The sequence below is a fragment of the Staurois parvus genome, unplaced genomic scaffold (assembly GCF_062004578.1).
Source record: "Staurois parvus isolate SC_StPar_1 unplaced genomic scaffold, SC_StPar_1.0 ptg000057l, whole genome shotgun sequence".
Lineage (NCBI taxonomy): Eukaryota > Metazoa > Chordata > Amphibia > Anura > Ranidae > Staurois > Staurois parvus.
The window spans coordinates 3100871-3117247 of NW_028317853.1; the positions used below are offsets into that span (position 1 = coordinate 3100871).

The window sequence follows — 16377 nt, forward strand, 5'->3', positions numbered from 1 at the left end:
CTCGGGGGCATGCAGCTGTTTTGTAGATATTAATTTTGCTCACCAGCAGGGTATTCCCCTCCAACCAAAAGAAAAGGGGTTCAACATATTTCTGGCCGATGGGTCCCGGATAAGATCAGGGGTGGTTAACCAGGAGACCCCTTCCATTTCTACCACCATTGCTAGCCAACACCAGGAACTCCTCCGCTTGGATGCCATTGCATCACCCCTTTTTCCAGTCATTCTGGGGCTTCCGTGGTTACGGGCTCATAACCCCCAGATTGACTGGGAAACCAGGGTAGTCTCGTTCCCTTCCTCATACTGTCGGGAACACTGCCGCACTTCGGGCCCGGGGGTTCCCCAGGTCCTTGTGTGCTCAGAGGGGGATGCCGAATTAAGGCAGGTCATTCCGGCAGCCTACCATGAATTCCTTGATGTATTCAGTAAACGGGGAGCAGATACTCTACCCCCCCACCGCCCGTATGACTGTCCCATCGACCTGTTACCTGGCTCAGAGATCCCTTTCGGGCGGATCTTCCCCCTTTCGGAGCTCGAATTGGGGGCCCTTAGGGAATACATTGAGGACAGCCTGCAGAAGGGATTCATCCGCCCCTCTACCTCTCCAGCAGGGGCAGGGATTTTCTTTGTAGAAAAAAAGGACAAGACCTTGAGACCGTGTATTGATTACCGGGAATTGAATAGAGTTACAATCAAAAACCGTTACCCCCTGCCGTTGGTACCAGAATTATTCCAGAGTTTAAAGGCGGCAGTGGTGTTCACAAAACTGGACTTAAGGGGAGCGTACAACCTGGTTCGCATAAGGGAGGGGGACGAGTGGAAAACGGCATTCCGCACCCGCTTCGGCCACTTCGAGTATCTGGTCATGCCGTTCGGTCTGGCACCAGGGAATTGCTCCACCCTGTGGCATTCTTCTCACGGAAACTCACCCCGGCGGAAAGGAACTACGATATCGGTGATCGTGAACTTCTGGCGATTAAGACAGCGTTAGAGGAATGGAGGTACCTGCTGGAAGGTGCCTCACACCCCATCTTAATATTTACGGATCATAAGAATCTGGAGTACCTGAGGACCGCCAAACGCTTACGCCCACGACAGGCGAGATGGGCACTGTTCTTCTCAAGATTCAATTTCCACATTACATACAGGCCGGGATCAAAGAATACGAAGCCAGATGCGTTGTCACGAATGTACGAGGACGCCAAGGAGGCCCCAGCGCCCGACACTATCCTGTCTTCAGGAAACTTCTTGGCGCTCCAGACGGACCTTCGTTCCAAGATAATGGAGGCGTCCACGGCCTTATCCATCCCAGCCGGGGTGCCCCTCCAGAACAAGGGGGGACTCCTGTGGAAGGAAGATCGGATTGTGGTGCCAGAGGGAATCCGAACTCTGGTCTTGGGCCATTGCCATGACCACCCGATGGCAGGGCACTTTGGGTCGGCCAAGACCTTAGAACTCCTCCGACGCTCCTTCTGGTGGCCGGACATGGCAAAAGACTGCAAACACTACGTCAACTCCTGCATCACCTGCCAGAGGAACAAACCATCAAGGTGCAAGGCTTGGGGTCTTCTGCGGCCTTTACCAATTCCCGAACGGCCTTGGCAGAAAATTTCGATGGATTTCATAGTCGAGCTCCCACCTTCACGGGACCACACAGCAATTCTTGTGGCCGTGGACCGTTTATCTAAGATGGCCCACTTTATACCATTAAGGAAGACTCCGTCGGCAGCCGAAACTGCGCGAGTATTCATTCGAGAGATTGTAAGACTGCACGGGGTCCCTGAAGACATCGTCTCTGACCGAGGGGTTCAGTTTACCTCAAGATTTTGGAGGGCTCTGTGTAAAGCTCTGAACATCCAACTGTCCCTCTCTTCTGCATTTCACCCTCAGTCCAACGGACAGACCGAGAGAACCAACCAGACTCTGGAGCAGTACCTGCGCTGCTATACATCTTTTGCCCAGGATGACTGGATACCACTTCTACCCTTGGCGGAATTCGCGTACAACAACGCGTGCCATTCGGCAACGGGGCAGTCCCCGTTCTTCTCCAATTGTGGGTTTCACCCTACCTTCCTCCCGGACTTGGTCCCGGAATGCCCAATTCCGGCAACGCAGGATACATTGACGTTCTTCTCCTCGAACAACAAGAAGCTACAGGAAGCCCTAATTCGGGCCCAAGATGACTACAAGAGGGCATTCAACAAGAGACGAAGGGGAGATCTGGTGTTGCGACCCGGTGAGAAGGTTTGGTTGTCTACTTCTAACTTAAGGATGCTTTGCCCTTCAAAGAAATTAGGCCCTAAATTTATAGGACCCTTTTGCGTTAAGCGGATGGTCAACGAGGTGGCCTACGAACTTGTCCTCCCTGACACACTCAAGATCCACCCAGTCTTCCATGTGTCCCTGCTGAAGCCAGTAGTCCCGGATACCTTCCCTGAACGAGAATCTGGGCCTCCGCAGGCCATATCGGTAGAAGGGGAAGAGGAATTTGAGGTGGAATCAATCTTGAAGTGCCGAAGGAGGGGGGGCCAGACCCAATTCCTAATCAAATGGAAGGGCTATGGCCCTGAGGATAATTCTTGGGAACCTGCCCATAATGTCCATGCACCTAGACTTGTCCGGAGGTTCTTTCGCCATCACCCGTGGTGGAGAGATCGGGTGGGCAATGTCAGGGATCCCCTCGGTCTCCGCCGCGATGGTCCCGGCGCAGGCGCAGTGTGCCGCCCTGTGCTGGGACTCGAGCATTAGGTCCGGGCCGGCCGCGGCGTTCGAGTTCGCGCATGCACAGTAGAAGCCGTGGCCGCCCGCTGGGCACCAATGGCAGCGCAGGGCGGGATATTTAAATGGCCCTGAGCTGTCATTCAGTGCCTTCTGGTCTTACCTGTATCCTGTATCTGCGAACCTGTGAATAGTAAGTTGCTGACCCGGATTGTGCTTGACCTTGCTGTATTTCTCCTGCCCTGACCCTTGCTTTGCCTGACCTCTCTCTTGAATGCCCCCTATTGGATCTGACCTGCTTTTGCTGACCTGGCGTGTGACCCGACTATTCTCTGCCCGCTGCCTTGTACCATACCGTCCTCCCTGTTACCGACCCGGCTTGTCTGACCCCGCACCTGCTCAGCCATCCATCCATCCATCCGTCCATCCCTCCCAGTGGGGTCTCCTGACCTCCTCATATCAGGCTCTTCCCCGCAGGAGCCCTCGGCGAATACCACTACCACTAACGGGTTTGCCCAGTAGCCACGACCTGGTCTCGGGGGGCTCCAAGTCCATCCCCACCATCAGGGGCCCTGGTGAACAAGCCCCCTGGGACTTAGACTCCGTGCTCTGGAAACACCTATTTAGTGGAGTGCTAGTGGTACCGCCGGGCGGTCCCTTACACCCACTCTGGGAAACATAAAGCATATCCATTGTAGTGGGAAGGTGCAGGGTTATTTGCTCGTTTAGGTCTAGGGGACTTAAAGTGGTTGTAAACCTCAGACATGAAATATGAACAAAGTATATCCCTCTATAGCAGGGTTGTCAAACTGGCCCTCCAGCTGTTGTGAAACTACAAGTCCCATCATGCCTCTGCCTTTGGGAGTCATGCTTGTACCTGTCAATTTTGCAATGCTTCATGGGACTTGTAGTTTGGCAGCAGCTGGAGGGCCCCCAGTTTGATCCTGTGCTCTATAGTGTGTACTTGTCTCAATTAAGAGCACTACGTGTAATTTCTGTCTGCTGCTTTGTTCCTCTGCTATCAGCATGGATCACGCTGACAGTTCTCCTGACACCAAGAGAAAAATGGTGACAGGGGAGGGAACTCCAGCAGATTGACAGCCTCAGCTTTTTTCCTGTGTGCTGTGTGAGGGGGGTGTGTCTCTGCCCTCCATCAGCTCTCAGAGCTCCCCTCACTGATCTCTGCCGAGTGCTATGCTGGGTAAACACTATCAATTTTTGTTCACTCAATCCAGCAGCCATTCAGCTGGCTTCTGTCGGAAAGGCTGGTGTACACACGGGCTGATTGTCAGCTGGTTTCTGTTGAACCGGCCGATATTCGGCTCGTGTGTACGGGGCTTAACTTTCAGTTGTCTGTCCTCTTTTTTCTGAACTCTCAGACAAACCTTTAAATTTGAACTGATATAGAGGAGGGGAGACTGCAGATAGACAGGTACAATTTATGTAGGAGTATTTGTTTCATCTCTTTTATCACCCGAGGGCAGCGCCATGGATAAGGGGGTACCACTGGTCCTCCTGTATGGAGCCCAGGCCAGCAGGGGGGCTCAGGCAGCCGTGTAAATTGCATATGGGCAGGGAGTGTGATCAGCACGGCTGGGGTGCAATTACTGAAACTGATCCCCTGTATGGATCTCTGCCGCAGCACTTGAAAGCTGGCTTATTGTCCTCTCCCTCTTCCAGCTTGTAGCTGCTGTAGAAAGAGCCATACAGGGGATCTGTTCCAATTGCCCCCCACCCCCCCAAGCTGCACTGATCAGCCCTCCCTGTGCACCATAAGTTTCACCCTGCTGCCCAGACCCCACTGGGTACCCCCCTACTCCCGCAGTGATGCCGGCTTCCCTCCTCTCTTTCCCATCAGCAGCTACAAGTATATTTAGGATCCTTCAGGATGGAGAGTGGGGGAAGTGTATGGTAAATATGTCACATTTACCTGCTGGTGGGGCCCCCTACTGACCCCGGGCCCTCGGGCAGTGCCCGAGTTTCCAAATGGTCAGTCCCGCCCCTGTGTAAGGGTTTACAAAAACCTTAAAGTAGATTTACTTACCGGATCCACAGTGCTGCTAGACCATTCCCCACAACATCTTCTCCCCTACATTCCAGTGGCTTAAGATCCTGACATCATCAAGACCAAAGCAGGGTTTATAGCCTTGGACTGGATGTGATGACACCAAAGGACAGTCCATTGCCAAAGTGTGAGGTAGCACCATCTGCTGGGGGAGACAAGGATCAGATAAGTTAGAGTGCTTCATCTCTCCCCTTGACTAAATGAGCCTCTAACCCTAGCAGTGTGGGCGTAGTCCCACTGCATGGGATCATTTTAGAATTTCCTGGAGGAGGCAAAAAGTGCAACTTTGGACTGCTAAGTCTTGACCATTTAGTGGTCATGCTTTCTTGACTTTTCCCAAATCAATTTTGATGGGCCTGGCACAAAAATTCACCACACTCAAGGGTATATTTGAGAAGTTTATTGAAGGTAAAGATTCACAGGTTAAAGGAAAACCAGCGCATTTCGGGAGAATTGCTTCCCCTTCCTCAGGGCTGTAAACATGGATGTGATTGCATAGTTACATAGTTAGTCTGGCTGAAAAAAGACAAAAGTCCATATAGTTCAACCATAACAAAAAAAAAGTTATAATCCTATACTAACAGATGATCCAGAGGAAGACAAAAAAAAAACCAGCAAAGCATGATCTAATTTGCTCCTGCTGGGAATAACATTCCTTCCTGATCCGCTGAGAGGCAATCGGATATTCCCTGGATCAACTTTACCTATGAATGTTAGTATCCAGTTATACCTGTGTATCCAAGAAAGAATCCAGGCCTTTTTTAAAGCAATCCACTGAGCTGGCCAGAACCAACTGGGTACAGACTTGGAATCAAAGCGGTAACTGAAACAACGATGTGGCTTTAGAATGAGCACACAGCTACTCTGCTAGAACATGAGGATGGAACAGTTTTTGATGGGCCTCATCCTCAGCCGCATCACTGCCAAGGAGGAAGATTTCACCTAAACCAGGGATCAGCAGCACAAGGGACACATCACACTAATAGTAAATAATGTCCCTTGTGCTTATAATAAGTTTTACAAAACATAGACTTTAAGCCTGCTGCTCTGCCCCTGACAGACATTCAATCACTGAATAATGTCCTGGCTTTGATTGATGTTTGCAGGATCTTTTCTCTGAGTCATTAGACATTGTTACTCACTAAAGCCCTGCTAAAGTGAGATTTTTGGCCCCTGAAATGCTTTGGATGCCTTTTGTTTTCCATTCGATCACTTGTGGAATCAAATAAATACTTGTAGACTCTAAGAAACCTTTAAATAAACAAAAACCCCAACAGAGATTGCAGTACTATAACTATAAAATAACTCACAATTTTTCTCGGTAAATATATTTCTAAAGGTGCTGATGGCATGAAAGTTTCACCACATGTCGGTAACAACCGATGCAATCCATACATACAAAGAAACCAAAAGAAATACATTCAGAAATGACGTTATGTGTAATAAAATGGAATGACACAGGGAAAAAGTATTGAACACGCTAACTGAAAATTATTTAATGCTTTGTACAAAATCCTTTGTTGGTAATGACAGCTTCAAGAGAAACTAGTCCCATGCATTGCTCAGGTGTGATTTTGTCCAACACAAACAGTCTTTCTTTCTTTGAAACCAATAGAGAGTTTTCTTGTCTTTGTGTTTGGGATCATTGTCTTGCTGAAATGTCCACCTTCGTTTCATCTTCATCATCCTGTTAAATGGCAGCAGATTTTTATCAAGAATGTCTTGATACATTTTTCCATTCATCCTTCCTTCAATGATATGAATTTTGCCATTTGACTCCAAACATTGTGTGTATTATGGCATCCAAAGAGTTCCATTTTGGTTTCATCTGACCAGACTATATTCTCCCAGTATTTCACAGGCTTGTCTAAATGTTGTGCAGCAAACTTTAAACAAGCTTCAATATGCTTTTTCTTCAACAATGGAGTCTTGCGTGGTGAGCGTGCATACAGGCCATGGTGGTTGAGTGCATTACTTATTGTTTTCTTTGAAACAATTGTACCTTCTAATTCCAGGTCTTTCTGAAGATTTCTACAAGTTGTCCTTGGCTCTTGGACAACTCTTCTGATAATTCTTTTCACTTCTCTGTCAGAAATCTTGTGAGGAACACCTGGTCGTGGCCAGTTTATGGTGAAATGATTGTCAGGGCCTGGACGTGAACCTGGGACTTCTACTGTGTCAGGCAGTAACTCTACTCACTGAGCTACCTAGGATGCTGGACTACACTTTGCCTCATCTATTGGATAATCCTGCCTTGTGCCTTGTTTGCTCTTGAACCTTGAACTCCTTGCTCCTCCCATGAACTTCCTATATAAGCCATGTCCTTGGACTTCCTCCTTGCCAGATTATTGTGCCTTTCCAGCCAATATCCTGCTACTGTTCCTGCTGCTGTCTACACCTCCGCTACTGACCTTTGGCTTGTTCCTGACCACGATTGATCTGCTACCATTTGTGACCGACCCTTGGCTTGTGACCGACTCTGCTTTCGTCTGATCCCTAACCTGTTGATCCGCTATTGGTTCCCAGTCTGCTCCTGAGATCTGCGACCTGGTATTAACACGCAGCCCAATCCATCTCCACCATTAGGAGCTCTGGTGAAGACCGGTTAATACTTAGACCCCGCACCTCAGGTGAGCCTGCGTCATTCCCAGGGGGATCCGCTGGTGTACCTATCCTGCTGGTTCCAGGTAAGCCTTTTACTGCTATAGCAACTGGTCTCTGAACCTGACCTTACACCGTGACAATGATGTTCTTTCCACTTTTGGATTATGGCCCCAACAGTGCTCACTGGAACATTCAGAAGTTTAAAAATCTTTCTGTAACTAATGCCATCAGTATGTTTTGCAAAAAAGGTTGCAAAGGTCTTGAGAGAGCTCTTTGCTTTAACCCATCATGAGATATTTCTTATCTGACGCCTTGGTAATGAGACACCTTTTTATAAGCCATCAGTTAAGACTGAACCAGCAGGTATTAATTTGCACTGACAAGGGTCAGGATTGCTTTCTAATTACTGATAGATTTCAGCTGGTGTCTTGGCTTTCCTTTTACTTTTTGCACTTCGCTTTCTTTATGTGTTCAAAACTTATTCCCCTGTGTCATTTCATTTTATTACACATAGCTTACTTTCTGAACTTATTTGGTTTGGTTTCTTTATATGTATGTATTATATGTGTTATTACTGACATGTAGTGAAAATTGCATGTCAATAGCACCTTTAGAAATATATTTACTGAAAAAAATGGTGCCGTATTCAATACTGATTTTACCCGCTGTATATGTCAACAACAAATCTGATGTAAAACAGACTCTGTCCATGTAATATAGTCCAACTCAAAGTGCCCAGTGCTTGTACTATTCCCAAAAGTTATACATATTTTTATATATATATATATATATGCATGTGTGTGTGCTTTTGTTTTTTGTTTTTTTGACACTGTACTCATTAACTGGTTGACTAGCGCTGCAACCCTATGTCAGTGTCTTAACGTGTGATTTGCTGCAGCGCAATTTTTAAAGTAGTCCTTGCATTACTTTTGCTGCACAAGTAGCAATAAAGTCTTCAGAAATCGCACTTAAAATTGCACACATATTGCGCAATTTTAAATCGCAGTGGTGTGACCAGTGACTTAAGGGGTTTTAATCCCTCACCACTGTATCCAAAACTAAAAAAATCCTTCGACTATAAATCTACTTTTATCATTTGTGCAGCTTAGGCAAAATGATATGCATGTAGTTCATGGGCCACATTTGTCTCAGCTGGTAAAATTCTGCATCTTGAATTTAAAGTATAACTAAACCCTTTTTTTTTTTTTTTAGTTTTTGATGGAATGGAGAGGGAGTAGAATTTTAACATTTGGGTGTACCAAATCTCAGAACGCCTTGAAGACCATTAGGCACCACTGCTGCAAACCTCTCCACTGTCCATTCACAACTAAACTGATCCAATTAAAAAGAGATCAGGGTCTTCTTTTCAATCAATACCAACTCTGCCAAGCCAATGGTGGAATTTTGTCAATCACTTCTGATCAAACAAATATCTGCGTGTGTCTCAGAAAGTAAATAATAGTTCAGAATGAATAAATGATTCAATGTTATATAGGTTGTTTACATTTATAACTGATAGATCATATTTTTTAATATTTTTTCTGTTGATCTCAAAGTGTGGGATAATACTCTATGTGTTGCATCATAAATATTTTAATTTTAATTGATAAATAGCTTGCTTATAATCACACATATGTAAATCAATAATACATTTCTACATGTATGGCCACCTTAAGCCTTCAGTGACTAACAAGAATTGAATATATATACAGTGTGACCTATTATTATCGCCTTGCACTCATATTGTATGTTTTTCTATTTTCAGCAATGGATAATTTTGAATATAGTATTCAAATCAATGACCAAGACTGGGAGGAATTTTACTCCACGGCTGAGGAATGTGGCTTAATGCAAGTGTCGTTGGCCTCAGAGGAGGAACTTTTACTGAGTGACACAGAAGAGGAAGATGCCTTATGCTCCACAGTAACTAGCAATCCAAAGTTTCTCCGGGTCAGCTTATGTCCACCAGTGGGGGACCACAGGGAACCCCAGACCATGCCAGTATCCTTTTCTCCACCCAGACATTCAGCCTACAAATGGATAGGTTCAAGTGATGATGTATTGTCTGGCAGTGAGGATGAAGAGGAGTTTGGATCAGTCGCTAGGTTTCTTTGTCAGAAAGAGACTCTATTGTCCAAGAAGGTGGTGACAGAACATAAAACAGGCATTCCAAGTCCAAAACTCAAGGACAACTATTTAACCATAGAAAAATCTCAAGACAGCCCAGTTAATGAAAGTCTTGCAGAACGTATGAGGTCTCTCAACACAAAGAGGAAATCCCATAATGAAGGGGACAGAGAAGAAATCCAAGCTGAGAGCACAGAAAGAACAAATCCCTCGCCAATTTTTAGTGGAGAGTCAGAAAGAGGGCACCCTAATGGCAGACAATTAATTTCTGTAACTACTAATAATCCATCTAGAACCAATGCGCAGTTACTTTATTTAAAAGATTCACCTGATATTTCAAAGGATAATCAAAGTTGTAAGATTGTAAACAACCCTTCCTTATCAGAGTGTCTACTGAATGGATACATTCCTGGTAGAAATAATACAAAAGAGGATCCTCAAAGGTGTTATTTGCAAAGTCTGACCACTTTACATGCAAGCCTGGAACATTATGACCAACTGACTGCTAAAAATGAAACTGATGACTTCGTAAACACAAATTCAGCACTTCATACAATGGACAATCATGTTTCAACTAAAAATATTTTCAATGCCCACATGATGCAATATGATATCCAGGACTGTATCCTGCACTTTACAACCAAAGCCCCTGGAGATTCCTCAGCCGTGCAGCAAAATATCCCAGTTCCCCTGATTGAAAATTTGGATTTATCCAATACTCAATCAAATATACAGGAGCCTGACACCAGAGTATCTGTGAGCTCACATAAGTTGAGTTTTGACCAGTATAGATTTCCCAGAGCTGAGGGTACAAATCTTGCATGCAGCTTGGTACCTGCTACAATTAGTGGACATACTGGGTTCAGTAGGAGCCTATCAACAAAACACCAGTCACCATCATATAGAAATACAGCTCTCACGCTTCCTGAAATGTATGACTTTTTCTTTGATGATGTTTCAGAATCCGGAATTGTTGAGACTGGAACAGATATGGCAAGTCAAGAAGCAATACAAGAAGCGATCGTATACACACCAGATATGTATGAATATTTCTTTGTGGATGAGGATAAAAATCTTCAAAAAAATAAAGACCATAAATCAGAAGAATCAAAAGTTAATATGGATCAGGCTTCGCCATCTTCAGTTGTTGCCACTTGGCCTGAAGCCTGTGAGTTTTTCTTTGCTGATGGACCTCAGCATCAGGACAGGGAAGGCATCTTATTCAGTATACCACCTGCCCCAAGTGCCACCAAGATTCTCCAGTCTATTGTTCCTGAAAGACTAATAGAATATACAGTAAGACAAGCTTTTCGAAGCAGAGATGGAAAGCTCATTCCTCATGTGTACCATGGGACATCTGAAGAGACAAACAAACCAACAACAGGTACAAGCAATGATGTAACTGCCAATTAATCCTATGACCATATTAACACATTAACACTTCTAAAATAAAAACAGCTTTGTTAATGCTGTCAGGCTTTACTTACACACATGTCTGTTTGCAGGCTCTCTTGTTCCATATTTATCCCCCAGCCGGAGTGACGCTTGCTTGATGTTTCTAGCTCTTGCATCTTGGGCTGTAAAATCTTCAGACTTGCAGTCTTCAGATGGATGGAAAACAGGTGTGTTCAGAGTACATTTGTTAAATTCAATTATGTTGATTCCTCATAAAGAGGAATATTTGCCACCTGAATATGTAACAGTGGAGAATAAGCCACACAAACTAGGGCAAAGTGACAGTCAAACACTTGTCAACACTGAAGCAATTTTTTTGTGAAATGATATATGTTAGGGCAAACTGCCTGGCTTCATTCTTGTTGAAGGCAATAAAGCAGTAGGTGGCTGGATAAACAGGTACTAATGCTGCTGAAAACCGCTGGTAGCAATAACGCAAGTAGCCAACATATGATTCACAACCCACTGCTTTATCAAACTGAACACAAACTCAAATTTATGAAGGTCTCCTTTGTATTAGAACTTTCTACAACTATTTCAACTTCATTTTTTTTTATTTTAAAACTTAATATTTTAAAATAGAACTCCAGTTGAAATTTATAATATTAGAATCTTAAATTTATGTCTTGCATTCATGGTCTATGGAGTATCTCATATGAATAGCTCAATAAAAAACAATGTAGCAGTACTGAAGATCACTTGAATGGATGATTTGGTAAAATCCTTGCCCCGAGCTTGCTGATTTGCTGATTGGAATGACTGGACATTAAAAGAGCAGCAACACACTGATAACATCATCTCTGCACTCTTCCCTCCTATTATCAAGATTCTACTGTTAATTGTCAGCACTGTACAATACAGAAGAGCCCAATTCACAATTCTATCCTGTCCTCTCTCATTCAGAGTCCTGGTGTGCAGGGGATGATAAGATGTTAAAATAAAGACAGATTTCCGGTACATATATTATCAGCATTTCAAATACAATTTATGATGTTATAATTAAATACTATCCAGATTAAAAGGTGTCCTTTTAAATTTGCCTGGAGATCCGCTTTCAATAGAAATATCTGCCCATAGCCCCAGCTAGTTCATCCTTCAGTTGTACTTTACATTTCACAATACATAATAATTTCATATATATACAGTGCTGTGAAAAAGTATTTGCCCCTTTCTGATTGTTTTTGCATATTTTCACACTTAAATGATTCAGCTCATCAAACAAATTTCAATATTACACAAAGATAACCCGAGAAAATTCAAAATGCAGTTTTTAAATGATGATTTCATTTATTAATGGAAAAATGCTGTCCAAACCTGTCTGGCCCTATGTGAAAATGTAATTGCCCCCCTTGCTAAATCATGAATGAACTGTGATTGACCACATTTTTTGGAAAGCTGAGTTAAATTTCACTTGCCACACTCAGGCCTGATTACTGCCAGACCTGTTGAATCAAGAAATTACTTAAATAGAAACTGTCTTGCAAAGTAGAGATCTCAAAAAGCAACACATCATGCTGTGATCTAAAGAAATTCAAGAACCGATGAGAAACAAAGACATGTATCAGTCTGGAAAGAGTTACAATGCCATTTCTTAGTCTTTGGAACTCCAGTGAAGCAAAGTGAGAGCCATTATGCACAATTGGAGAAAACTTGGAAGAGTGGTGCACCTTTCCAGGAGTGGCCAACCTACCAAAATTACTCCAAGAGCACAACGATGACTCATCCAGGAGGTCATAAAAGAACCCAGAAAAACATCTAAAGAACTGCAGGCCTCACTTGCTTCAGTTAAGGTCAGTGTTCATGATTCAACAATAAGAAAGAGAACGAGCAAAAATGGTATCCATGGGAGAGTTCCAGGGCAAAAGCCTCTGCTGACCAAAAAGAACACAAATGCTCGTTTCACATTTGACAAAAAACATCCTTATTATCTCCAAGACTTTTGGGCATATATTCAGTGGACTGATGAGAAAAAAAGTGGAATTTTTTGGAAGGTGTGCATCTGGGGTAAATGTAACACAGCGTTTCATAAAAAGAACTTCATACCAACACTCAAACATGGTGGTGGTAGTGTGATGGTGTGGGACTGTTTTGCAGCTTCAGGACCTGGACGACTTGCTATAATTGATGGAACCATGAATTCTGTGCTCTACCAGAAAATCCTGAAGGAGAATGTCTGGCCATCAGTTCGTGACCTCAAGTTCAAGTGCATTTGGGTTATGCAGCAGGACAATGATCTGAAACAGACCAGCAAGACCACCTCTGAATGGCTTAAAAAAAAGAAAATTAAGGTTTTGAAGTAGCCTAGTCAAAGTTTGGACTTACATTCCGATTGATATGCTGCAGCATGACTTTATACAGGCCATTCATTTTCGAAAACCCTTCAATGTGGCTGAATTAAATTAATTCTGCAAAGAAGAGTGGGTCAAAATTTCTCCACAGCGATGTGAAAGACTCATAGGCAGTTATCGCAAACATTTGATTGCAATTGTTGCCGCTAAGGGTGGCACAACCAGTTATTAGGTTTTGGGGACAATTACTTTTTTAACATAGAGCTAGGCAGGTTTGGACAGATTTTTTCCCTTTAAATAATCATTTAAAAACTGTATTTTGAATTTATTTGGGTTATCTTTGTGTAATATTAAAATTTGTTTGATGATCTGAATCAATTAAGTGTGACAAATATGCAAAAAAATCAGCAGTAGAAAAGGGAAGGGATACAATACAAGAGGTGCCATCATCCCTGAAAACGTACAGTGGAGAAGTCCTCTTGTTGATGGGACTTTAAAGGCACAGGTTTATCAAATAGTGGACTAATAGTTCAACAGTTAAAAAAAACAATCAATTTTTATTTATACAACCTTAGAAAAAGACATATGAGTTATAGTACAGAATATGGGGGTGTAGTCAAAAGCTGATATTCCAGTAGTAATGTAGAAATAGGTCATGCATGTGTTGCATCTGATGCGTTTCGAGACCAATCACAGTCTCTTCTTCAGAAGTGATCAAGAAGCATGACGCCTACAATAAACATATATATCAATATATATTTCTATACATAGGAATTTTCATCAATATTGATAATATAATTAGCTTAGAATGTAATTATTCACTTATATAGCCCCATATAGGGGCGGGAGGAATAGAAAAGGACCGCCAAAGGGTTAAAAGACATTGATTTCCATAAATACAGCCAAAAGTTTCATGAGCTTCTAACAGCGATGATGGACAGAAAGAGCAGGGAAGGAAAGTTGGAAACGATAACTGCCGCCCAAACGCCTCCTGGAGGGGCCCCCGCCCAACCATACCAGTGGCAGACCGAAAATCTGTCTGGACACTAATATTGATGAGGTGATACTGTGTAAATAAATAATAACACATATAAATATAAATAATAAATATATGCCATCGAGAATGGGACATCACTAAATAATTGGGGCTAAACACACTTACTGGGGGGAAAAAAATTGATGATGAGTTGACATCAAGCAGACTCAAACAAAGGGGAAGAGAAACCACTTCTGGACTATTTGCTTATAACAAATAAAGATAATGGCAGAAATATTCAAAAAAGTGCAAAACCAAACATCAAGCACATATAGTCACTAATGTGCCTTTAAATATCACTGAGATTGTCCAGCAGAGTTTGTGTAAATCATACCCGATTTGCTGTGATATATTGGCATCATGGCTGCATCAGCCATGTGCAGGTTTTTTAAACTTGGAAAATCTCCAACGGACTTAGGGCAATGAGAAGGAAGCAGGAGCGGACCTATCCGTATGTCCGGCAAATCATGTCAGCCCCTCCCCGGTCACGAGTTGTGCGGCATCACCACACCGCAGTGGCGTGATGACGTCAAGCGTCGTGCCGACGACGATGCACGGAGCTCGACCAGCAAGAGGAGAGGCCAGGAAAGAGTGCAAACCAAGCCTCTCTCTTATGGACCAATGCTGTGCCGCCTCCAACGCCTGATCACAATGGCCGCCGACCCCGATGAACAGGGACTGCGGCCCCTGTGCACCGGGGAGACATGAGAGCAACAGATACGTAAACCCAAAAGGGAAGAAAAAGAGGAGAAACAGGAGCAGGACATATTACATGGAAAAAAAAATAGGACTGGTAGGAAGGGAAAAACCAATTAAAGGAAAGAATGCAATGAGAGGTCATGAATGACAATCTTGGCATTAATAAAGAAAAAAATCCTTAAATAAACAACGATATTGTAGAAATATATACAAAAAATGTGTTATATATGTGCAGTATCTTCTCAAAAAAAAAAAAGGAGAATGAAGCATAAAAGTCAAATCTTTTTCACAACTACCTGACAAATCCCTTCAGGAATGTCTTAAAGGACATGGATTCGTTCAATCCTGGAAAAGAAGTGGCATTTAATTTATGAATCCATCTGAGAACACATTGGAGCAGATTCTTATTCCAGTCGCCTCCACGTGGGCTCGGATGGATCCTATCCAAAATCAAAAATTGCACCCTAGGGAAGACACCCCTATGAAGACCTACTGTATGGTGACCCAGGGGTACCTCCATATTCTTGGACTTCATGCTAGAGATGTGGCGATAAGCCCAACGCCACAGCTCCAATTTGTTTTTTCCAACATAAAAACAATTGCAATCACCTGTGAGTAAGAAAACTACACCCTTGGTTTTGCAACTACCATAATGTTTGGGAGTAAATTTCTCCCCAGTGGGCAATATTATGGATTTATTGGTGTTCATGTATTGACAGTAATTACACCCTCCACAGGTAAAGGTGCCCGGAAATTTACAAGGATCTTGGTTCTTTTGGGGTTGATATTTACTCTGTACCAAATAATTTCTTAGTGAGCTGGCTCGCTTGAAAATAAAATTAGGGGTATTGGATACAAATTTATTAATGGTAGGATCAATTATCAAAAGATGCCAATATTTTTGCACAATTTGCTTGAATTGCATATGTTGATTGAAAAATGTAGTTATTATCCGCACTTGATTGCTTTCTTTTTTACTTTTTGTTTGATATAATAAAGAATGTCTAGATTTGTTATTTGCTTTCTTGTAAGTTTTTTGAGGCACATAGAAGAGTAGCCTCTTAACAGAAGGTGTTGCCTCTATTTGTCTGCTTCCTCTTTATAGGATATATCATCAGAGCAATTATGTCTGATGTGTAAATATTGACCATATGGGATAGACTTGACCAAATAGCTAGGGTGAAAGCTATTGGCATGAAGAATGGTGTTACCTGCAGTTGTCTTACAGTAAAGATCACTGTTCAAAGTGCCAGCTTAATTTTTGAAAATTTGGACATCCAAAAATGGAATTGTTTCGCTATCAAAAGACATAGTGAACTTTAAGTTAAGATCATTAACACTGATTTTGTCCATGAATTCTTTTAATTGAGCGATGGAGCCCTCCCGTA

General features: G+C 43.1%; 1 protein-coding gene across 4 annotated transcripts in view; it reads left to right on the forward strand.

Moving 5' to 3' along the window:
- The window catches only part of PERM1 (PPARGC1 and ESRR induced regulator, muscle 1), a 38782-nt gene that overhangs the window by 9420 nt on the left and 12985 nt on the right, over window positions 1–16377 (forward strand). Inside the window, exons 2-4 of one of the 4 annotated variants that reach the window (XM_089668403.1) lie at window positions 6796–7467; window positions 9150–10895; window positions 11017–11133. In XM_089668403.1, coding sequence (XP_089524529.1) covers window positions 9152–10895; window positions 11017–11133 — 1861 coding nt within the window. In that variant the 5' untranslated portion in view covers window positions 6796–7467; window positions 9150–9151. The remainder of the gene's footprint in view (window positions 1–6795; window positions 7468–9149; window positions 10896–11016; window positions 11134–16377) is intronic. The other 3 variants (XM_089668405.1, XM_089668406.1, XM_089668404.1) reach the window with 3 other exon arrangements.